The sequence below is a fragment of the Phodopus roborovskii genome, unplaced genomic scaffold (assembly GCF_943737965.1).
Source record: "Phodopus roborovskii unplaced genomic scaffold, PHOROB, whole genome shotgun sequence".
Lineage (NCBI taxonomy): Eukaryota > Metazoa > Chordata > Mammalia > Rodentia > Cricetidae > Phodopus > Phodopus roborovskii.
The window spans coordinates 50,195,332-50,219,370 of NW_026126433.1; the positions used below are offsets into that span (position 1 = coordinate 50,195,332).

A 24,039-nucleotide genomic window follows, 5' to 3' on the forward strand; every position below is an offset into this window, starting at 1 on the left:
TTCTCTTCAAACCAATATTGGCTCCCTCTTTTATGTTTTCTCTCTCTCTCCTGTCTTCTATTCCTACCCAGACAAAATCTTCCTAGTCACACATGTTTTCCTCTCCTCCTCCTCTCTTTCTCCTACTTCTCTCACCATTCACTGCCTCCCTCCTGCCACTGGGGGACTTCTCCCTTTCCGCTTCTGTGAGGGACTTTATATGAATCTCTTAGAATACACCTTGTATCCTAGTTCCTCTGGTGGTATGAATTATAGGCTGGTGATCATTTGCTCTAGGTCTAAAATCCATATACGAGTTAGTACATACTATGTTCCTCTTTTTGTGACTGGGTTACCTCCTCATTCAGGATGGTTTCTTCAAGTGCCATCCACTTGCCTGCGAATTTCAAGATACCATTATTTTTTTCTGCAGGGTAGTATTCCATTGTGTAGACGTGCCACATCTTCTTTATCCATTCTTCAATTGAGGGGCATCTAGGTTGCTTCCAGGTTCTTGGGATTACAAATAATGCTGCTATGAACACAGTTGAACAGATGTCTTTGTTGCATGGATGTGGATCATTTGGGTATATGCCTAAGAGGGGGATTGCCGGGTCCTGTGGTAAACTAATTTCCATTTTCCTGAGGAACCGCCATACTGATCTCCAAAATGGCTGTACGAGTTTGCACTCCCACCAGCAGTGGAGGAGTGTTCCCCTTTCTCCACATCCTCTCCATCATGAGTCCTCATTGGTGTTTCTAATTTTAGCCATTCTGGCAGGAGTAAGATGGTATCTCAAAGTTGTTTTGATTTGCATTTCCCTGATAGCTAAGGATGTTGAGCACTTTCTTAAGTGTCTTTCAGTCTTTTTGATTTCCTCCATTGAGAATTCTTTCTTCAGTTCTGTACCCCATTTTTAATAGGGTTATTTGGTGTTTTGTTGACTAGTTTCTTGAGTTCTTTGTATATTTTGGAGATCAGTCCTTGGTCAGATATAGGATTGGTGAAAATTTTTTCCCAGTCTGTGGGCTGCCGTTTGGCCTTGTCCACTGTGTCCTTTGCCTTACGGAAGCTTCTAAGTTTGAAGAGGTCCCATTTATTAATTGTTGCTCTCAGTGTCTGTGCCCCTGGAGTTATGTTCAGGAAACCTTCTCCTATACCAATTCATTCAAGGGTACCTCCTACTTTCTCTTCTAAGAGGTTCAATGTGGCTGGATTGATGTTGAGGTCTTTGATCCATTTGGACTTGAGTTTTGTGCATGGCGACAGACATGGGTCTATCTGCAGTCTTCTACACACCCTCATCCAATTGTGCCAGAACCATTTGTTGAAGATGCTGTCTTCGCCCCATTGTATAATTTTAGCTGTTTTGTCGAAAATCAGGTGTTCATAGGTGTGTGGGTTAATATCAGGATTTTCAATTTGATTCCATTGGTCTACTAGTCTATTTTTGTGCCAATACCAAGCTGTTTTCAGAACTATAGCTCTGTAGTAGAGCTTAAAGTCAGGAATGGTGATGCCTCCTGAAGTTCATTTATTGTATAGGGTTGTTTTGGCTATCCTGGGTCTTTTGTTTTTCCATATAAAGTTGATTATTATCCTTTCAAGGTCAGTGAAGAATTGTGGTGGGATTTTAATGGGGATTGCATTGAATCTGTAGATTGCTTTTTGGCAAAATTGCCATTTTTACTATGTTTATCATACCTATCCAAGAGCATGGGAGATCTTTCCATTTTCTAGTATCTTCTTTAATTTCTTTCTTTAGAGCCACAAAGTTCTTATTATATAGGTCTTTCACTTGTTTGGTAAGAGTTACACCAAGATACTTTATGTTGCTTGTGGCTATTGTAATGGGTGATGTTTCTCTGATTTCTTTCTCCGCCTCTTTGTCGTCTGAAAAAAGTAGGGCTACTGATTTTTTTTGAGTTTATCTTGTATCCTGCTAGTTTGCTGAAGGTGTTTATCAGCTGTAGGAGTTCCCTGGTAGAGTTTATTGGGTCGCTTATGTAAACTATCATATCATCTACAAATAGAGACAGTTTGACTTCTTCCTTTCCAATTTGGATCCCCTTGATCTCCTTTTGTTGTCTTACAGCTTTAGCTAGAACTTTAAGTACGATATTGAAGAGATATGGAAAGAGAGGGAAGCCTTGTCTTGTTCCTGATTTTATAGGAATTGGCTTAAGTTTCTCTCCATTCAGTTTGATGTTGGCAGTTGGTTTGTTGTATATTGCTCTTATTATGTTTAGGTATGTTCCTGTTATCCCTTATCTCTCCAAGACCTTTATCATGAAAGGGTGTTAAATTTTGTCAAAGGCTTTTTCAGCGTCTAGGGAGATAATCATATGGTTTTTCTTTTTCAGTTTGTTTATATGGTGGATCATGTTGATAGATTTTCATATGTTAAACCATCCCTGCAATCCAGGGATGAAGCCTACTTGGTCATGGTGGATGATTTCTCTGATGTATTCTTGAATTCGGTTTGCCAGTATTTTATTGAATATTTTTGCATCGATGTTCATCAGGGATATTGGTCTGTAGTTTTCTTTCTTAGTTGTGTCTATGTGAGGCTTGGGTACCAAGGTTATTGTGGTCTCATAAAAAGAGTTTGGCAATGAATCTTCTGTTTCTATTTTGTGGAACAATTTGAGGAGTATTGGTATTAGTTCTTCCTTGAATGTCTGGTAGAATTCTGCACTGAATCCATCTGGCCCTGGACTTTTTTTTGGTTGGAAGGCTTTCGATGACTGCTTCTATTTCATTGCGGGTTATAGGTCTATTTAAGTTGTTTGTCTGTTCTTGATTTAATTTTGGTAAGTGATAGTTATCCAGAAATTTGTCCATTTCCTTTGAATTTTCAATTTTTGTGGAATACAGGTTTTCAAAGTATGACCTGAAAATTGTCTGGATTTCCTCTGTGTCTGTTTCTGATTTTGTTAATTTGCATGTTCTCTCTCTGCTTTTTCATTAGTTTGGATAAAGGTTTGTCTATCTTGTTGATTTTCTCAAAATACCAACTCTTTGTTGCAATGATTTTTTTGTATTGTTTTCCTGGTTTCTATTTTGTTGATTTCAGACCTCAAGTTAATTATTTCCTGGCATCTACTCCTACGGGGTGAGTTTGCTTCTCTCTGTTCTAAGGCTTTTCAGTTGTGCTGTTAATTCTCTTGTGTGACTATCCTCTGATTTTTTTCATATGGGCACTTGGTGCAATGAACTTCCCTCGAAGCACTGCTTTCAAGGTGTCCCATAAGTTCGGGTATGTGTGTCCTCATTCTCATTGAATATTAGAAAGTCCTTAATTTCTTTCTTTATTTCTTCTTTGACCCAGGTGTGGTGCAATTGCCCATTGTTCAGTTTCCATGAGTTTGCAAGTTTTCTGCTATTTGTGTTGTTGTTCAATTCCAATTTTAAAGCATGGTGGTCTGATAAGATACAGGGGACTATTCCTATTCTCTTGTATCTGTTGAGGTTTGTTGTGCCACCTAGTATGTGGTCGATTTTAGAGAAGGTTCCATGTGGAGCAGAGAAGAATGTATATTCTTTTGTGTTTGAATGGAATGTTCCATACATGCCTGTTAAACCCAGTTGAGACATAACTTCTGTTAGTTCTTTTGTTTCTTTGTTGAGTTTCTGATTGGTGGTCCTGTCTAGTGTTGAGAGTGGTGTGTTGAAGTCTCCCACGGTAAGTGTGTGAGGTTTTATATGAGCTTTGAGATTTAGTAGTGTTTCTTTTACGAATGTGGGTGCCTTTGTATTTGGGGCATAAATGTTCAGAACTGAGACTTTGTGTTGATGGATTTCTACTGCAATGAATATGAAATGACCGTCTTCATCTCTTTTGATTAATTTTGGTTTGAAGTCTAACTTGTTAGATATTAGGATAGCCACACCTGCTTGCTTCTTGGTTCCATTTGATTGGAAGATCTTTTCCCAACCCTTTACCCTGAGGGAATGTCTATCTTTGAAGCTTAGATGTGTTTCTTGTATGCAGCAGAAGGATGGATTCTATCTTCATATCCATTCTGTTAGCCTGTGTCTTTTTATAGGTGAGTTAAGACCATTAATGTTGAGGGTGAGTAAGGACCATTGATTGTTGATGCTTGTTTGTTTTAGGTTTGTTATTGGCAGTGGTATTGTGAATATATTTGTTCTGTTTTACCCTTGGTTTTTGGTGTAGTTAGATTATCTGTTGCCTACATTTTTGTGGGCGTAGTTACCTTCCTTGGGTTGGAGTTTTCCTTCCAATACTTTCTGTAGGGCTGGATTTGTAGATACATATTGGGAAAATCTGGTTTTGTCATTAAATATCTTGTTTTCTCCATCTATAGTGATTGAGAGTTTTGCTGGGTATAGTAGCCTAGGCTGGCATCCGTGTTCTCTTAATACTTGTAGAACATCTATCCAGGACCTTCTGGCGTTGAGGGTTTCCATGGAGAAGTCATGTAATTTTGATAGGTCTGCCTTTACATGTTACCTGCCCTTTTTCCTTCGCTGTTCTTAATATTCTTTCTTTATTCTGTATGCTAGGTGTTTTGATTATTATATGCCGAGGGTGTTTTTTCTTTGGTCCAGCCTATTTGGTGTTCGGTATGCTTCTTGTACTTTCATGGGCATGTCCTTCTTCAGATTGGGAAAGTTTTCCTCGATGATTTTGTTGAATATGTTTTCTGCACCTTTGAGCTGGGCTTCCTCACCTTCCTCTATGCCTATTACTCTTAGGTTTGGCCTTTTCACGGTGTCCCACATTTCCTGGAAGTTTTGTGTTAAGGATTTGTTGGATTTATGATTTTCTTTGGTCGATGAATCTATTTCTTCTAGTTTATCTTCTGTGCCTGAGATTCTCTCTTCCATCTCTTGAATTCTGTTGGTTAGGCTTGCATCTGTAGTTCCCGATCTTTTGCCCAGTTTTTCTATTTCCAGCATTCCTTTGGTTTGTATTACCTTTATTTTCTCTATTTCAGTTTTCAAGTCTTGAACTGTTTCCTTCACCTGCTTAATTGTTTTTTCTTGGCTTTCTGTACTTTCTTTACTTTCCTTAAGGAATTTGTTCATTTCTTCCACTTTTTTGTTTGTTTTTTCTTCCATTTCTTTAAGGGATTTTCTCATATCTTCTTTGAGGGCCTCTATCATTTTTATGACGGTAATTTTTAAGTTGTTTCCTTCTGCTCCCTCTGCTTTGTTGTTGTGTTCCATTCTATTTGGGGTAGATTCCCTAGATTCTGGTCATGCTTGTCTTTCTGTTGTTAGGTGTTTTCTTGTATTGCCGTCTTCCCATAGCTTCTTCCAGTAGGTGTTGGTGGGTTCTCTCCCTCTCTCTATGGTACTTCCCCGGTGGGCTTATGTGGGTCAGAGTTTCAATATCTGTAGCTCTGGGTGGTCCAAGCTCTCTAGGAGGTCTCTCTGCAGACAGGGGCCCGGGGATGGGGTCAGAGATGAGGATCCAGTAGAAGATGCCAGCAGGAACTCGGAGTGGTCCCACAGAGATAGGCAGATCTCTGGGTGGGGCCTGGGACTGAAAGACCCCCACTGTGCTTATTGCCTGTTTAAATTGCTCTTGCTAATTTGCCAAGGTCAAGTTATGAGAAAATTACAGGAGGGAACCAGGTGCTGCTCTCATCCAACGCCAACCAGATATCTGTGGTCTGCAGCTTGGACCAAAGCAAGGTCAGCAGGACAGTGTCCAGTATGTTGAGATAGTCATAACTGAATTCTTTGTATTCTTTGTGCCCAACCCGAATAACCAACTGTCCTTGGTTAACTACAACTGCAACATTTAGATGACACAATGAAATCCCTGTAACCATGCTTCTGCTTCTGTAAGCCTGCTTCTTGCCACCCCAACCCTATATAAACTGCCTGAGTTTTAACCTCAGCACGCTCAGTCCCCCCAAAAGACTGAAGCGTCCACAGGTACCTGTGTAAACAATAAACAACCTCTTGCACTTGCATCCAGTGGTCTGGTCTCGTCTCTTGGGGGCAAGGGCCTTCCCCCTGACAGGCTCCAAACTCTTGGGGTCTCTGGAGGTCTTTCATTGGAGGTTCCACCGAGATTGGAGACCCTTCCCCCTAGAGACTGACACTGACACCCACCGGGAGGTAAGCTGGCCAGCGCTTAATTTCTGTTCTTTGTTGTCTTGTTCATATGTCTTTTACTTGTTGCTTGTTGCGCAGCGATCGGTAATCGGCTAGGCTAGTCGAGTCTGTAGGCGGCTTGAGAAGGAGCTGACGAGCTCGGACTTCTACCCGCCACCCTGGGAGACGTCTCAGGGATCTGGGGTGCCCGATTTTTCGGGGCCCACAACGAGTCCCAGGGATTCGTGGTTTGGGGGGGGCCCAGGGGGCTTAAGACCCTCTGTGCCTCCAACTCAGTATCTGGTTTCGGTTTTACGGCCGAAAACGCGCAGCGTGTCTTTGTGCCAGCTGTCTATGTGTTTTGTCTGTTCTGTTTATCTGTCTGATTCTTTATTTCGAAGAAAATATGAAACAATCTTTAACCACCCCCTTAAGTTTATTTTAGATCATTGATGATGTACAGAGCTGAGCTCACAATCAGTTGGTTAAAGGAAAAAAAACTGTGTCAGACTCCCTGGTAGCCAGCTGACTCCGAGATCAAAGGGAGCCAGCCACCGAAGGAACCTGCTGAGCCTTTCCCCTGCCCAGGCTGCTGGATTAGGAGGCCAATTTCAATTTCAATACTGGCCTTTCTCGGCGTCCAACCTTTATAATTGAAAAATCTAACAACCCCTCCTTTCCAAAAACCCTGTAGCTCTCTAACCTACTTGAATATGGCTTTTGCAGGTTCTCCTAACCTTGGGGGGGGGGGGAACAACGCATCTTCCTGGGAGAAACGTCTTATTTGGCAACTCAGTTGCCAAATAAAATTGAGGAAATTTTTCCCCTAAATCGTCCCTGCTGGGACTTTAACACCTACGTCTTTATCGCCAGTTACTCACAGCGGGTCTCCGCGGGCCTGGGACGCTGTCCCAGGAATTTGGCTCAGGTAAGACAGATAACCCAGGGACCGGAGGAAACTCCGACTGCATTTTTGGAGAGGCTAAAGGAAGCCTACCGTATGTATGCACCCTTTGATCCTGATAGTAACGAGCAAAGGGGCAATGTTTCTATGGCTTTCATTTGGCAGTCGGCTCCAGATATTAGGACTAAGTTGCAGAGATTAGATAATTTACAAGATTATAGCCTGCAGGATCTGGTAAAGGAAGCAGAAAAGATCTTTAATAAGAGAAAAACACCTAAGGAAAAAGAAGAAAGACTTAGAAAGTTGCAGGAGGAAAGAGAGGACAAGTTTAAGAAGGAGCTAAAGGAGGAGAGAGAGAGAGAGAAAAAGAGAGAGAGAGAGAGAGGGATCATAGGAACTGGAGAGAATTAAGCAAAATTCTGGCCACTGTAGCTCAGAATAATCATAGTGCAGGAAGTCAGGAAAGAAAGAAAAAAGAAAGGAGGCCCAGGGTAGATCGAGACCAGTGTGCCTACTGCAAAGAAAAAGGCCATTGGGTCAAAGATTGCCCTAAGAGACCTAAAAATCAGAGGCATGGGAACGGACCCCAAAGACCAACTCAGCTTCTAGCCCTAGATGAAGACCAGGGCGGTCGGGGCCAGGAGCCCCCTCCCCCAGCCCAGGCTAACCTTAAAAGTCGGGGGGAGGGGCAGCTAGTCACCTTCCTGATGGACACTAGAGCCCAACATTTAGTTCTCACCGAAACGAACGGGCCATTGAGTACCAAAACAGCTTGGGTACAAGGAGCCACCGGAGAAAAACAATACCGATGGACCACGGAGAGAAAAGTTCATCTCGCATCAGGTAAAATCTCACATTCCTTTTTGCATGTACCGGACTGTTCATATCCATTACTGGGTCGAGATCTACTGACTAAATTAAAAGCCCATATCCATTTTGAAGGACCAGGAGCTAAAGTCTCTGGCCCACAAGGGGCTCCACTTGAAATATTGACTTTACAATTGGAAAATGAATATAGACTTTTTGAAAAGCCTCCTGAACAGCAGGAAGGAATGGACTTATGGTTAAAACAACACCCCCTGGCCTGGGCAGAAACAGGGGGCATGGGCTGGCCATACAACAGCCACCCCTAATAATAACCCTGAACCCAGCCACCTTGTTACCACTGCTGGAGGAACCAGCCTCCCATGACTGTCAGCAGATCCTTGCAGAGATGCATGGAATATGGCCTGATCTGACCGATCAGCCCTTGAAAGATGCAGACTACACCTGGTTCACACAGGGCAGCAGCTACTTGCTAAATGGTGAGAGACGGGCAGGGGCTGCAGTGACGAATGCCTCAGAGGTCATATGGGCCACTGCACTCCCCGGAGGCACCTCTGCTCAGCGAGCTGAACTCTTTGCTCTGACTCAGGCTCTCCAAATGGCAACAGGTAAGAAGCTTAATGTGTACACTGATAGCCGGTATGCCTTTGCCACTGCCCATGTCCATGGAGAAATTTATCGGAGAAGGGGCCTTTTAACATCAGAAGGCAAAGAAATCAAAAATAAAAATAAAATCTTGACATTATTAAAGGCCCTGTTCCTTCCTAAAAAAATTGAGCATAATGCATTGCTCTGGACATCAAAAGGGGGAAAGCCTGGAGGCAAAAGGAAATCGCCTGGCTGATGAAGCAGCCAAACAAGCAGCCTTAAGCCCCCAACTATTGACTATTAGCATATTGACTGAAAAGGAAACAGCTAAGACTCCAGATTGGGACTATGATGAAACGGATTTGGACATTGTTCAGAAACTAAGTGCAGATTATGACCCCAATCGGCAATGCTGGGTCTACCAAGGAAAGACTATACTGCCTATAAAAATGGCAAAAATGTTAATAGACCACCTCCATAAGCTGACTCATTTGAGTGCCAAAAAGATGAAAACTTTGCTAGATAAACAAGAAATTGGAACTTACCTTCCCAATCGGAATTTATTACTGGAACAAGTAACTGCTAACTGTCTGGCCTGTGCCCAGATCAACCAAGGAAAAACCAAACTGGATCCTGGAACCCGGCTTCGTGGCCATAGGCCTGGTGTCCATTGGGAAATAGACTTTACTGAAGTCAAACCTGGAATATATGGTTATAAATATTTACTGGTTTTTACAGACACCTTTTCAGGATGGGTGAAAGCGTTTCCTACCAAACATGAGACTGCAAAAATGGTCACCAAGAAACTATTGAAAGAAATCTTTCCCAGATATGGGATGCCACAGGTAATAGGATCAGACAATGGGCCTGCCTTCGTCTCCCAGGTAAGTCAGCTGGTGGCCAGGTTGCTGGGGATAAATTGGGAATTACATTGTGCTTACAGACCCCAGAGTTCAGGACAGGTAGAAAGGATGAATAGAACCATTAAGGAGGCTTTATCCAAATTAACGCTTGAAACTGGCTTTAAGGACTGGGTACAACTCCTACTTCTGGCCCTCTATTGGGCCAGAAACACTCCAGGCCCTCATGGCCTAACTCCCTTTGAAATCCTATATGACAGTCCACCGCCAGCTGTATCATTCTTTGATGCTGACATTTCTGATTTTGCAAACACCCCTTCCATACAGGTGCATCTATGAGCCTTACAGATAGTCCAAGAAGAGGTCTGGAAACCTCTGGCGGCCGCATCCCGGGAGAAACAAAGAACCTCTTGTCAGCCCCACTCTTTCCAGATTGGCGATTCCGTCTGGGTTCGGAGACATCAGACTAAGAACTTAGAGCCCCACTGGAAGGGCCCCTACACTGTGCTCCTGACAACTCCCACCGCCCTGAAAGTAGACAGGATTGCTGCCTGGATGCATTTTAAATAGCCTGGTACTGTTCAAAAATACACACACACACACACACTTGTCAGTTGTTCAGGCCCTAGTTTTGACCCAGCAGTACCAGCAATTAAAACAAATGAAAACTGAAAAACCATGAATAAAGGGTTTTATTCATTTTATAGAAAAAGGGGGGAATGAAAGACCCCCACTGTGCTTATTGCCTGTTTAAATTGCTCTTGCTAATTTGCCAAGGTCAAGTTATGAGAAAAGTACAGGAGGGAACCAGGTGCTGCTCTCATCCAACACAAACCAGATATCTGTGGTCTGCAGCTTGGACCAAAGCAAGGTCAGCAGGACAGTGTCCAGTATGCTGAGATAGTCATAACTGAATTCTTTGTATTCTTTGTGCCCAACCCGAATAACCAACTGTCCTTGGTTAACTACAACTGCAACATTTAGATGACACAATGAAATCCCTGTAACCATGCTTCTGCTTCTGTAAGCCTGCTTCTTGCCACCCCAACCCTATATAAACTGCCTGAGTTTTAACCTCAGCATGCTCAGTCCCCCCAAAAGACTGAAGCGTCCACAGGTACCTGTGTAAACAATAAACAACCTCTTGCACTTGCATCCAGTGGTCTGGTCTCGTCTCTTGGGGGCAAGGGCCTTCCCCCTGACAGGCTCCAAACTCTTGGGGTCTCTGGGGGTCTTTCAGGACTCCAGCAGAGGACTGAAGGTGGGGGTCGGAGACCAAGCAGGTGGAAATTACGGGTGGTCCTGCGTGGATAGGCAGGTCTCCTGTGTTCAGAGTCCCCTGAAATTGTGTGGACTGTTGGCTCCACCCTCTGTCCCAGTGCTCAACCAGAGCGGTGGGACAGTGGGCAGGGTAGGGGAATGCAGGCTCGTGGTGGGGATAGGTGGGGGTATATCAGAGCTCCAAGGGTGCTCTCGATGGGGACAGGACACAGGAGCAGGGGGATCCGGGGCCAACCCATGGAGTTCTGGGGGGGTGTTATAATGTACAATTTAAAAATACAAGTTAATCAAGTCACAACCCTCCAGCTTGTAGAGTTCTGTATGATTGGCCTTCAATGAAATAAGACTGCAGCTCTTAGATATTCAGAGTTTCATAGACAAGTCAAAACCTTTTTCTCAAAAGTTGTCAACATCACATTTATGGTCTATAAAGAAAAATTGCAGTCTAATTGCTCCTGTAATGTTTAAGGATATACTTACATCTATGGATAAAAAAATTGCTAGAAGATAAACACAGGATCTGAGAGGTCCATTTGACTAATATATCTACAGGGTAATGTGATGTCCTAGTTGTCATTATCAAACTTAGATATATTTTCAAGATTAAGCCTAGGTTTGTTTAGTTCAGATGTATTTATAGATAATGGTCCTCAACCCTGCCAAAGATATGATGAATATGGTGTTTAAATTATTTAATTAAAAAGCTTATTATGGCAGCTCCCAACAGTGACCCTGAGGCCTCCAAAGAAGATTTGGACCACCAAGACAATGCTACCTAGATTGTTGATAACACTGACCAATGGGCAAATGTCTCATTGCAATACCTGCCACCAGGACCAGTCCAGACTGTGTACAAACAAGACACTAGAGAATTGATTGCTCCACTTTTTCCAGACAAAATAAGGTTGGTCTTCCCCAAGTTCCTCCTCCACAGGAAAAACTCTCACCAAATGGGTCTGGCCGCTGAAGACTGATGCTGTCCTAGTATCTCTGTCCCAACACTATGGCGACCACAGGAGCCTGGGTTATGGATCTGTCTCTGTCATTTTTAGAAGACTCGGAAGCTGCTTGGTCTGCACTTCTGCTTACTCAGATGCAATTTACCTTCTCAGATCTCTGACAATGTTTGATGAGTAGTCTCGGCAGTTTAACAGATCCTTCCCCCAAGGCCGCAGCCTCCTTGTAGCCTCATTAGCTTTAACTACTAGTTCTCTTTGGTAAGAAAAGGCAGACAGGTTTGCCTTGCTCTCAGGCTTCATATTAAATGATAAACAGTTTTCAAATGTAACTTTCCACTAAAGAAATATGCTTTACCATGACTGTTCTTAATAACAACTACTTGTATCTCTAATAAATGATTAGATTAAAAAAGGGTTAAAAGTCTACATAAATTTTAAAGGTCTAAAAATGTTTTAAAATATAAATGTCTAGGATATTTAAGGATATAAAATGGCTATATATATATACATATATATATATATATATATATATATATGTAATGTTTCAAGATTTCTCTCCTTCACATGCTATCACTAACATTAAGACTTCAGAAATTCAGAGTTTTAACAATAAACAATATAATTCTGATACATTTCTGATATCTAGCTCTGATAAAACACTATTACTAGTTAATCACAAGGTCAAGATTTTAAATTTTCTTTGATTGTTTTCTAAGTATACACTTAAACATGTTTTCATTGAATTAAAACATATACCTGGCTCTCTGAAGAGAGGAAAAAGTGTTCATGCTTTTTAAACCAAAGCTATAGCTTTTGTTATGATTCCAAGGTTGAAATCTGTTGCAGCTGTTTTATAGACACCGGTTAGCTGCCTTTTCTACAATATGGATTTCAATACAATGGTAAGGCTAATATATCTAAAACTTTTATCTCCTTTGGTAAACTAAAATTCATGTAAGATTATGGGAGTCAAATCATAAGGCTTGGATCCACCTGTCACAGGTCAAATAAAGAAGTTCCAAATGTAAGTTTTTTTTTTTTTAAGTTGCTAAATTGTAACTTCTGTCCCTATTCTAGATCTTTCTCAGCAGATTTCCACTTGGCTGGCAAACACATCCAAAAATCAGATGCTGACTACAACCTTCTCCAAATGACTGAGCCCTGGTCTTGCTGAAAGCTGATGTGGACCAGTCCTGCCAATATGATTGTCCCTCTGGATCAAATAACCACTTGCTTCTGATAAATGCCCCATTGCCCAGCCTTTGACCTTCCCTTTAGCCTTCCTGGGCCCTGACAACAACCCCCAGGTTCAGTTGGAAACAGTTACAGACGAGAATACATCATTGCCATTTTGATAGGCGAATGACCTCACGTGCATGCTGGAATATTAATAAACTCTCTTTGCTTTTACATACTATTTGAATCTGGGGGTCTTCCTTCATTTCCTTAAACCCTACAGTGCAATTTCTTGATTTTTTTTTTTTTTTTTACTAAAACCAACCCTGACACAAGGGTCAGGGTATATGTGGCTTCTCTGGAGTGTTCCCTTAGGGAAGGCTGAGGGAAAGGGAAGCAGGTCAGAAGGTCAGAAAATTAAGAGAAGTGTAGCAAAGGAGGCAGTGGGAACCACGGAGCAACCAGGCTGGGGGCAAAGAGGGATGGAGGGTCCCCAGTGCACAAGGAAGCTCACAAGGAAAACTCACCCCACCTTGACTGCTGGGACAATTTATGCACAGTATCACCGATGGCAGTCTTTCAGCTCTTCACAATTGTATATTCACTGTATTTTCTCCCTTCTCTGAACATGGCCTGAGTTTTAAAGGTCTCTCTGAGCAGTAAGGAAGTAAAGTTGTACATTGATCAGCTTCAGCCCCTCTTCCCTAAGGGCTGGTCTTGGGCACTTGAATCTCTGTAATGTGGAAAGGGCAGAGGAAGTTCTTAGGCAAAGAGAACCATGCCAAGGGCCTTTACTAAGGATCATTGTCCTGAGTGGATAGACAGGAGAGGAGGGACAGGACCAGAAACTCTGCTACACCACTGGTGTAGACCACCTCTCCCACATCATTCTCTATCCGAAGTCTTAGGGAACTAATTAGGGCCTCACTGGCCCAGTGTGGAAGGGGACCCTGACATGCCTGGAAAAGAGATCTGGAAAGTGACATTTAGAGACAGGGCATGCTAAGGCTTCACACACGTGCACACACACACACACACACACACCAAGCCTTTAAGGAAACAACTATCAAAAACAATTAAAAGGCAGCCGGTGTGGTGCCACACACTTTTAATGCCATCACTCTGGGGGCAGAGGTAGGTGGATCTCTGAGTCACCCTGGTCTACAGGTGAGTTCCAGGACAGTCAGGGCTATACAGAGAAACCCTGTCTCAAAACAATAAACAAACAATAATTAAAGGATGTAACATTTGGGGTTGAAGAGATGACTAGGTGATTGAGAGTACTGATTGCTCTTCCAGAGGACCTGGGTTCAATTCCCAGCACCTACATGGTGGCTAACAATCATCTGTAACACAAGCTTCAGGGATTCAACAACCTCTTCTAGCCTCTGCAAGTACTGCATACATGTGGTGCATAGACATACATGCCGGTAAAACACTCACACACATAAAGTTAAATCTGAAATTTGAAAAATTTAAGTAGTACTCAGCAAGGCATAACCACAGAGAGACACCTTCTGTGCTCTTACTTTGCTGTTTCCTGGCTTGAGTTAGCTCAAGTGTGAGGTGCCAGGCACAAACTGACTCACACAGGTACCAAAGAGCCTTTTGTTAGAACTCTTTACTTCATCCTCCTGCTGCTACAGGTAGTCACAGAAAGGCAGTAAAGTTGACTACAAAGTCACTTATGAAAGGCCAGTCAATGCTGCAGCATTCGCTGTTACTGTTTTCTCTGGCAGGATGGGTTGAGGTGATAGGAAGTGCTTCCTGTTCCATTTCTCCTAGTCACTTGCCTCATGTGCACAACCATATCTTAGAAGTGAAATAGCTTTAGGGAGAAATCCCTGAGCAGGCATTCCTGTTGTGACTTCCTTTAGCCGTGTCACTGCCCCTCAGCTTTCCTGGAGCTGTGCCATGGACCACCACAGCCAGGTATGAGGGTCCCTGTGACAAGGGTTCTCGAAGACTAGGTGGGTGAGGATTCAGCAGTGACAAACAGAAACAAACACAGAAGCAGTTTGAATCTGAGAGTATTTTGCAGCTATCATACAAGGCTTTTTATCCAGGATAAAGAATAGCTTCTCAGAGATTGTGGTCATTGAAGCACATCCAGATAGAACAAATGACATCATCCTTGTTAGATGTAACATACAACTTATTCAAGGCTAACAATAAACCAGAAAATCATTCAAGGCTAACCCAGCTATTTTATAAGATCAGGTTAATAAATTTTTATGGTCAGTTATTGTTTAGCTCTTGAGAATCTTTGAAATATTGAGCTATTTTGACATATTCACACACACACACACACACACACACACACACACACACACACATATATATAATTTTTTCTTATTTTACATATCGATCACAATTCCCTCTCCCATGCCCCCTGATGCCCCTCCTATCTCCCCCCTACTCCACAGGGAGGGTGATGCCTTCCAGGAGGGATAATCAAAATTTGTCAAGTCATTTGGAGTAGGGTCTAGGCCCTCCCTCCTGCCTCTGGGCTAGGGGAGTAACCCTCCATGGGGATTGTGCTTCCAAAGCCAAAAAACTTTCTTTACCAAACATTTAAACCTACTCTCAATTACACATGTGCAGCCATATGAAGTTTTATTGTTGGGAAAGTTTTCATCAATACTTATGTGAGTGATGTGAATGATTTGAAAAGCGCTGCTCTCTTGAAAACAAGGTCATGGTCAGTGACTACGTCTCAGGGGACGGTTTCTCATTTGTATCTTTTGTTTAGAATGTCAGCGTAGGCTTTCAGGAACATTTAGTTCATATGAGAAAAGAATTGCAGAGATTGTCATGAGAACTACGGCTCAATTCTTTTCTCCAGCCGAGAGTTCCACAACCGTTTCCAAGAGACCTCCTTCTTTTGAAGTTGTCACATCAGTCTGTGGAACTTGTCACACAGAATCTACTGGATTTGGTGTGGCAGGGCTGCTTGGATAGAGCCATCTGAAAAGCAAGAGCATCTGTCATCCTCATCCAAAGTTCACCCGCACCTCTCTGACAGCCCTTCTCCTTCTCCTCTCTGCAGCAGGTGATTCCATAGAGTGCCATGTTCTTAGCTCCTGAGGTCGGGAAAGACTGATGAAGAGAGAGGAATGATAATTGCTCTGGTTGGCAGTTGGCTTTGTAGTTCTAAGACTGGGAAAGCATGGAGTACCCTTCTGGCTTCACTGTGATTAATCGCTTGCTTTTGCCAGGCAGAACCTTCTGGCACCTCTGCCATACTCAACACCTCTGGTGATGCATCAGCCAGTACCTTAAACGAATAAACAAACAAATATTTTGTGGTGCATTGACTTCGAAGAGTCTTTTGGGAGAGGTATTTTGCTCTAGATTTAAACATGAATGTGTTGTATAAGTTTAGATTGTTAAATGTATAGCTAGAAATTGCAGCTCTATTTTTGGCTTTTTTTAAACCCCCACTGCTGCACTAATTTACATTACATACACACATGTATGGGTGCCCATGGAGGCCAGAAGAGTGGCTCAGATCCCCTGGAACTGGAGTTACAGGGGGTTGTGATCCACCCAGTGTGGTTATTGGAAACTGAACTACTAACTGTCCTCTGTAAGAGCAACAAGTGATCTTAACCACTGAGCCATCTCTTGAGCCCTTGTTGTTTTTTAATGATATTCTGACTGGGGTGATAGGGAACCTCAATGTAGCCTTGATTTATAATTTCCTGATGTCTAAGCATGTTGAGCCTTTATCCATTTATTCATTTCATTAGTTCATTAATCAACTGGATTCTTTGTGGGAATATTTTGATGTTTAAAAATTTAAGTACTCTAGATACTGCCTCCTGTCAGATACTCAGCTAATGATTATCCCTCCCATTCTAATATCTCTTCACTCAGGTGTTTCCTTTGTTGTATATAAACTGTTAAAGTTTATGCAATCCCGTCTGTCAATGCATGCTTATTATTTTCTGAGTTATTAGAGTCCTTTTCAGAAAGAACTCGCTATGCCTCTATCCTGATTTTCCTTTGTTTTCCTCTAGTAATTTCAGTTCCATTTTTACTTTTTGCTCTAGCTAAGAGTTCTAACATTTTTAAAAATAAGAGTGGAGAGGCGACACTAGGAATGTTTCATTCCTGATTTTAGAGGAAAATGCTTCATTGGTTTTCTCTCATTTAGCTTATTTTTGACTATCGATTTTCCAACTAATGTGTTGAGGTACATTACTTCTATTCTAAATTCAGTTTCTAATCATGAAGGGGATGATCACCTTTGTTAAAGGCTTCTACTGCATCTATTTAGATAACCGTAAGACTTTCTCTATTTTTTAATGCTGCATATTTCATTTTTAATTTGCATGTGTTGAACCACTCTTGCATCCTGGGAATGAAACCAACTTGATCATAGTGAATAATCTTTTTAATGTATTATTGACTTCAGTTTGTAGACATTTTATTGAGATGGTTTGTTATTTTTTGTTTCATTCTATTGTTGTGGTTTTTGGACAGAGTTTTTTTACTCTGAAGCTCTGGATGACCTGGAATTCACTTTGTAAAGCAAGCTGGCCTCAAACACACAGAGCTTTATGCCTGAATTTACCAGTTTTGGTGTCGGAGTAATACTAGCCTCAAAAAGTGAGTTTAGTAGCATTCTTTGTGTACTACAGAATAATTTGAAGATTAGTATTAGCTCTTCTAAAAAAGGTCTGCTAGAATTTACAAGTGAGTCCATTCAAGCTTGGGTGGTTTTATTTGGGAGTCTTTTTATTATTGGTTCACTTTTATTGCTCATCATACTTTGCTTCAGTTAAAAACATGATTTATTTTTGATAGGCAATATATTTCTACACATTTATCCATTTCTTTTAGATTTCCCCACATATTGGAATATACGATTTTAAGGTATTCTTTATTGATCCTCTGGGTTTAATGGATATCTCTTATAATGTCATCCTTTCTTTTGCTAATTTTCTTGATATTGTTCTGCCTTTTGTTTGGTTAAGAGCTTGTCAATTACCTTTTCAATTAATCAACTCTGTTTCATTGATTATCTTGTCTTCATTTCCATTTCATTGATTTAAAATTTTTTATTATTCCTTTCTACCTTATAGAGTTTGTTTTCTCAATCCATGGTCCTATACTGATAGCTGAGAGGGGATGAAGAATATGAGAAAGGACAAAAATGGTCTACAAAAACAGATAACAAGTAATAGAAGTTAAAAAGGGTAATAAGAGAGAAGGGGGTAACATAATAAAACACTATATGCATACATTTCAATTGCTCTATCTGATTTAATCTTCAACTTAATCAGTCTCTATATGTCTTAGGGTTCTTACTGCTATAGTGAGACACCAAGTTAGGGAGGAAAAGGTTTATTTGGCTTACACTTCCACAATACTGTTCATCATCAAAGGAAGTTGGGACAGGAACTCAAATAGGGCAGAAACGTGGAGACAGACGCTGATGCAGAGGCCATAGAAGAGTGCTGTTTACTGGCTATTTTGAGTTGGTGTTTTCTGACGAGAATGGATCCTTTATGGTATTTGGATTTCTGGGTAGATCACTACATTTGTTTCCTGAAAGCATACTGTATAGTTCATGTTATCACTCTAGGGGCTCTTTCTGGCTCCAGAACCTTAGAGGAGTGTTGTCAAACAAGTCACACAAGGGGGTATAGCACCTTCAAGATTCTGTGGCTTAGGCAGGGCACAGCAGCCCTCACATGTCACTCCCCTGACTTCTATTGCTGTTGTTTCTTTTTCCTACACGGGAGCTCTGGTAGCTTAGCTCCAAGATGGGGACATGAGCTCCACTCCAGCCTATGGTTCAGACACAGTAGTAAAGCACTGAGCTCTCTGGGGTGCTGACCCACACTACAAGGAGGGAATCTACTTTGTAGAGCTGAAAGTTGTAGTCTGCAAGGATTTTCCAAAATGGCTTCGTGCAGCATGCTGGTCCAATGCATAAGATAATTTTTTTCAAACACAAATTTTTTTTTGTTTGTAGATTTGTGTAGTGAGATAGTCCTTCTGTGGCAGACCACGCCCATTGGGGGTGGAGCCATGGGCAGACGTGACCTGTGGAAGGAGGTCGGAGAGGGAGCTGGGAAAAGCTCTCTTGCTGGCGAGACTCGGACAGGAGAGCATCGGGTTGAATTTCCTGGTGTTCATCTGTCTAGGTTGTAAGTTATTTCCCCCTGAATAAACATCTATTCAGCCTATTTGTTTATCCTGATCCTTATTTAACTGCAATAGATTTGTTTAGTTTTTGTTTGTAAATTTGTTTAGTTTCCTAGACATGGCCCCACTCTGAGGTAGGACTCAATGTGTACTGCAGGCTAGCCTTATATCCAAGTGTAAGGATTATAGGCACAAATCACTATGCCAGCCAGCAGCTGTGTTTTATAGGTCCATTAGACTGCAGACTTGCTTAGTGAGGAGCCCTGTGTTGTTTTATGAATCTGTTATGAGATTTGGGGGAGTGGCTTGTTTGTTCTCCACCTCTGTGTGTCTTGTGGCTTTTGTTCTTTGTACCACCCCTCTCCACTCCCTTTCCTGATGCAGAGAGCACTCTTATTTTCTGAGCCTTTTCCTTGCCCTTCACAGTGGTCCTTTCTGCTCTCCTAATTCTGGAGCTCAGCTGGCCCCACATGGAGCTTAGGCTTCAAGAATGAACTTCCTCCCTGCTGTTCTGCTTCCCAAGGCTTTTCTTTCTTTGCTGATACTTCAGTGTTGTCACCAACCTCATCCCTTGACAAATAAAGGATAAAAGGCAACTCATGCTGAGACAGCGAATTAGTCTCTCCCAGGGGTGAGCCTCCCTAAAGTGACCAGCCCTGAAACATTAAGCTGATTTACCAGGGTTTTGTTTTGTTGTTGTTGTTTTGTGTGTGTGTGTAACAAGAAAAGGCAATTCAAGAGGGAGGTGGGGGTGGAGGGTGGCAAGTGTTGAGGAAGGAAAGGGGAAAGTGATATAATTGTTACAAGGTTACCCTGCCCTAAACCTGACAATGTCATCCCTGAGCTTTGGGGCAAGAGTTGTGACAAGAGCCTGCTGTCTACCTTAAATAAAGAACTCTTAGTTGGTTTTGTATATGTGGTGGTCTGTGACATCCTTGTTTGGACTGTAATAGGTAAATAATGCTGCTGGAAGCCCACAGCACCAAAGCACACCAGTTGGGGTGAAAACCTTCAGAGCCAGTTTTTACTATTTTCAAGTTGATTAATTTCAGGTATCCTGACCACTGTAGAATGTTAAACATTAAATAGGATTTCCTAAAGAGTTTAACCACACAGGAATCAGAAGAGTGAGGGGATGGGAATTTAAGTCACAGGTTGTTTTTGTTTTGTTTGTTTTTTCAAGACAGGGATTCGGTGTGAAGCCCTGGCTGGCCTTGAACTCACAAGGCCTGATTGTTAGAATTAAAGGTGTGTTCCACCACTGCCCGACTCTAAGCTCTTTTTAATAAAAGGAAAAAATAAATCAGAGTTGATCAAGGAACAAAAAAGTTCTTCTGAGGTTGCTCCTACATCATTTCAGCAGTGTTTGACACAAAAATGTACTTTTTTTTTTTGTTTGTTTTTTAAAGACAGTCTCATGACATACACTTTGCTGGTCTGGAACCGAGAGATCCATCCATCTACCCCCCAAGTGCTGGGATTAAAGGTATGTGCTACCACTCTTAGCTACAGAATGTATTTAAGTTAGCTAAATCTTTGACAATGAGAGGTCAGTATATGCAATTCCAGATGTTTCTAAATAGGATGGATCTTTTACACCAAAGAAAAGTTAGATAGCCAGACTAGAAGTTAGACTGCTAGTATTAGCAAAAAATCTCAATCTTCATTTTTCCCTAATCTTTATTTTTATAAAATGTAAGATATAAAAAATAGGATGTCAACAGATCCTACTGAGTTGAGAACACCACATAAGAGCACACATGAGTGTCAAGCAATATCCAGAGCATGTTCAAAGATATCACTTGCAGAAATGTTAGAATCTATTTTCTGCCTAGGAACTGACTGCTGTCCAATTTGTACCATGGCTGTCACCTCTTATACAATCTGCATTTTATGTCCAGGCCACCAGAAACAGAATGTACTTAGCCCCAATATTCAGTAGTCAGGAAATCTCTGATATGCCAGGTGGTGTTTTGGATAAGTTTGGATCTATTTAAGGCTTTCTGGCATTTCCTTCTAATTTCCCAATCATCCTCAATCATCCACCCCTACCAATCCTGGTTTTCCTAGCCTCTGTTGGTCTCCAGGGATCCAGTACTGTTCTCCTTTATGACCCTCATTGATAGGATCATTTTGTTTAGTAACTATAAACTTCTCTGAAGTCCTCAAGAATAAGGAATCTCTTTGTAACCCTCATTTTACGTCAGTCATATTTTTCCAATTAATTATTTATGTGTGTGAGAGAGACACATAAACACAAGGGCCAGAGTACAACTTTCAGGAGTTAGTCCTCTCCACCATATGGGTCTCCAGTTTCAAAATCAGGTTGTGTGGTTTGGCAGCAAGTGCCTTTACCTGCTGGGCCATCTTGACAACCCATTATCAATTTTACTGTTTTTATAAAAATACATTTTATTTCCAAAAAAGTGTGTGTGTGTGTGTGTGTGTAACATGCATGTGAGAACAGGTGCCTGTAGAAGCCAGACATGCAGGATCTCCTGGAGCTGGAAGTCCAGGCAGCTGTGAGCTGCCTATGTGGGAGCTGGGAACCAAACCCAGTCCTCTCAAAGAACAGTGTGTAGTCTTAATTACTAAGCCACTTCTCCAGCCCAACAATCTCATTCTTAAAAGGAATCTCAAAGACTTCTTGAATGAGACAGAATAAAATGAAGTAACCAGATCTGTTTATGTAAGACACACAATACTTGAATTGTTTGATGAAATAATAATGACATAAAACCTCTCATAAAACATCAGCATAGAAATTCACTAAAGGTACAATCTGAGATAATATGAACATCAAACCATGATACTGAATAATACACGGAAGAAATTATACCCTGAATCTGGTGAGGGTGAACAGAGATCTAAGAGGTGAAAGAAAGTATCTCCCTACAAGTGGGTGTGAGTTAAAAAGGAAAAGGAGGAGTAACTCTGTAGTGAAAGAAGCATGTCAGAACCTCTTGCATCAAGTGACCATAGAGATGGTCTTAATACTGAAATTGCATTACCACTGAAAGAACGAAGAGAACAGCTTTACTACTGTATACTCAAAAAGATACAAATTAAGTCAACCCAATCACTGACCTATGAACTTCCAAAAAGCTGGATATGGGGGCACACACCTTTAATCCCAGCACCCGGGAGGCAGAAGCAGGTGGATCTTTGGGAGTCTGAGGCCAGCCTATGTTAAATAGTAAGTTCCAGGCCAGTCAGGGATACATAGAAACTGTCTCCAAAACAAAAACAAAAACCCAACAACAAAAACTTTTGGAAACTATAAGGGAACTAGAAGACTTAACACACTGGAATAGCTAATTCTAGACCACATCTTTTTATTTTAAATGACATCAGAACAGCTGAAAAAGATGGACTGGAACTTGATAATTAAGTAGTAACAATGTGTTGGCGTTTTTGATGGTTGGTTATGTAAAAACTATTCTGGTTTACAGGAAACCATACATCTGGGGTGATAGGATATAAGGTGACCATTTCTCAGGGAAACAATTTTTTGTAACTTTAATGTATGGTCAAGACAGTTCAAAATAAACTTTTATTTGAATATTTGAATAAGGCTTTACTTTATCAGTCCTTTTTTTCCTTTTTCTTAAAGAGGAGGTATGGAGCTTTCCTACAAAGCTGACCAGACAGGAGACATCTTCTTCAGTTGTGCCTCAATAATTTGAAAATAAAACGCTTACAATGAGGTCATCTGCATCTGGCTGAAAGTAGACCCTTCAGAGCAAGTGTGATTCTTGGTGGGTTCCATCTGCTAGACACCTCCATGCCAGGTAAGGTAGATGTTACTGACTGAGGGATCTCTGCAGAGCTTCATACATCATTTGATCCTGTGAGGATAGAAAATACCACATAGTGTTGACCAATCAGTTATGGGATGGGAGTTGTAACTGGCAAGCTCTTATAGTGAAGCCTTAACCCCTAGGACCTTAGAGTGTGGTTGTCCCTGGAGACAGGGTTTCTACAGATGTGATTGAGGTAGTGAAGGTGGACCTTGGTCCTAACAGAGGGCACAGACAGAAGGACATGTGAAGGCAGGACAAAAACCTTACAATGTGAGGACAGAACTCTGACAAGACAACATCTGGATCCAGAACAGTGAGAAAACACAATCTCTACTGTTTAAGGTGCCCATCTGTGGCCCTTGGTTACAGCAGCCCTGGGGGTTGGACCTAATGACTCTGCCTTGCTCCTTCCTGCATCTGGAGTCTGCACATGCTCCTTTAGAGGATACGCTACGATTTCCATCAATGTCCAGGGAAGTTAGCAAACCAGGTCAAGAGATGTCTGCACCTGTAAAACTACCCCGAATCCGGATAGAAACAGGAAACAAAAGTAAAGGGTTCTAAAGTGTCCTAACATTCCAAGAAACTGTCAGAATAACTCCCAATGTGACAGCTCCACTGTTTCCGTTACAATACATGAGAGTTCTAGCATCTCACATCCTCACTTCCCGCTGTGGTCAATCTTTCAGAGTTCTGTCAATCCAGCAGAGTATGTAGTGAAAGATCACTGTTGCCATGGTGACCTTTTCAGTGTTAGATGACAATGACATTCCCACCCATTTATCCCAAAGAAAAACTTAAAATGTGTTCTGGTTTATTTATTTCTAGCTATTTAGACTCTATCCTAGGACCAGCAAGATGGTTCAGAAGAAGAAAGCATTTACTGCAAGCTCCAACAACCTGAGTTCAATCCTTAGACTCGACATTACAGAAAGAGAGAACTCTCAAGCCATCCTCTAATTTTTGCTTAAATGCTGTGGTACAGCTACAGCCCCCACCCCATCAATGTAAAAAAATAAAAGAGAAGTCTATTTTGAAAAGCCAATTGTGATAGCTAGGTGTGATGGCTCATGCCTTACAATCTCAACACTCCAGAGAATCATCATGAACTCAAGGCAGCCTGGGCTAGAGTAAAACCCTGTCTCAAAAAACAAAGGCAGACTGAAAATGTAGCTCATTTGGCAGATTGGTTGCCTGGTATACACAAAGCCTTGGTTCCAACTCTACCACCATATAAAGCCAAGTGTGGTAGCATATGTCTATGTCATCACTGTGAGGTAGAGACAGGAGGTTCAGAAATTCAAAGCTATCCTCAGCTAGACAGTAAGTCTGAGATCAGCCTGGGCTGTCTCAAACAAAGAACACACAAAACCAAAACAAACAACATCAAAAACCCTGAGTAAACAAAGCAAGCTAATTGCACTAAATT

At 41.7% G+C, this 24,039-nt stretch overlaps 1 protein-coding gene across 3 annotated transcripts in view; it reads right to left on the bottom strand.

Moving 5' to 3' along the window:
• Window positions 1–22,120: 22,120 nt before the first annotated feature.
• Nvl (nuclear VCP like) overlaps window positions 22,121–24,039 on the bottom strand; it is a 38,546-nt gene continuing 36,627 nt past the window's right edge. For all 3 annotated transcript variants that reach the window (XM_051186456.1, XM_051186457.1, XM_051186458.1), the window contains one exon: window positions 22,121–22,655. In XM_051186456.1, the coding sequence (XP_051042413.1) occupies window positions 22,611–22,655 (45 nt within the window). In that variant the 3' untranslated portion in view covers window positions 22,121–22,610. The remainder of the gene's footprint in view (window positions 22,656–24,039) is intronic.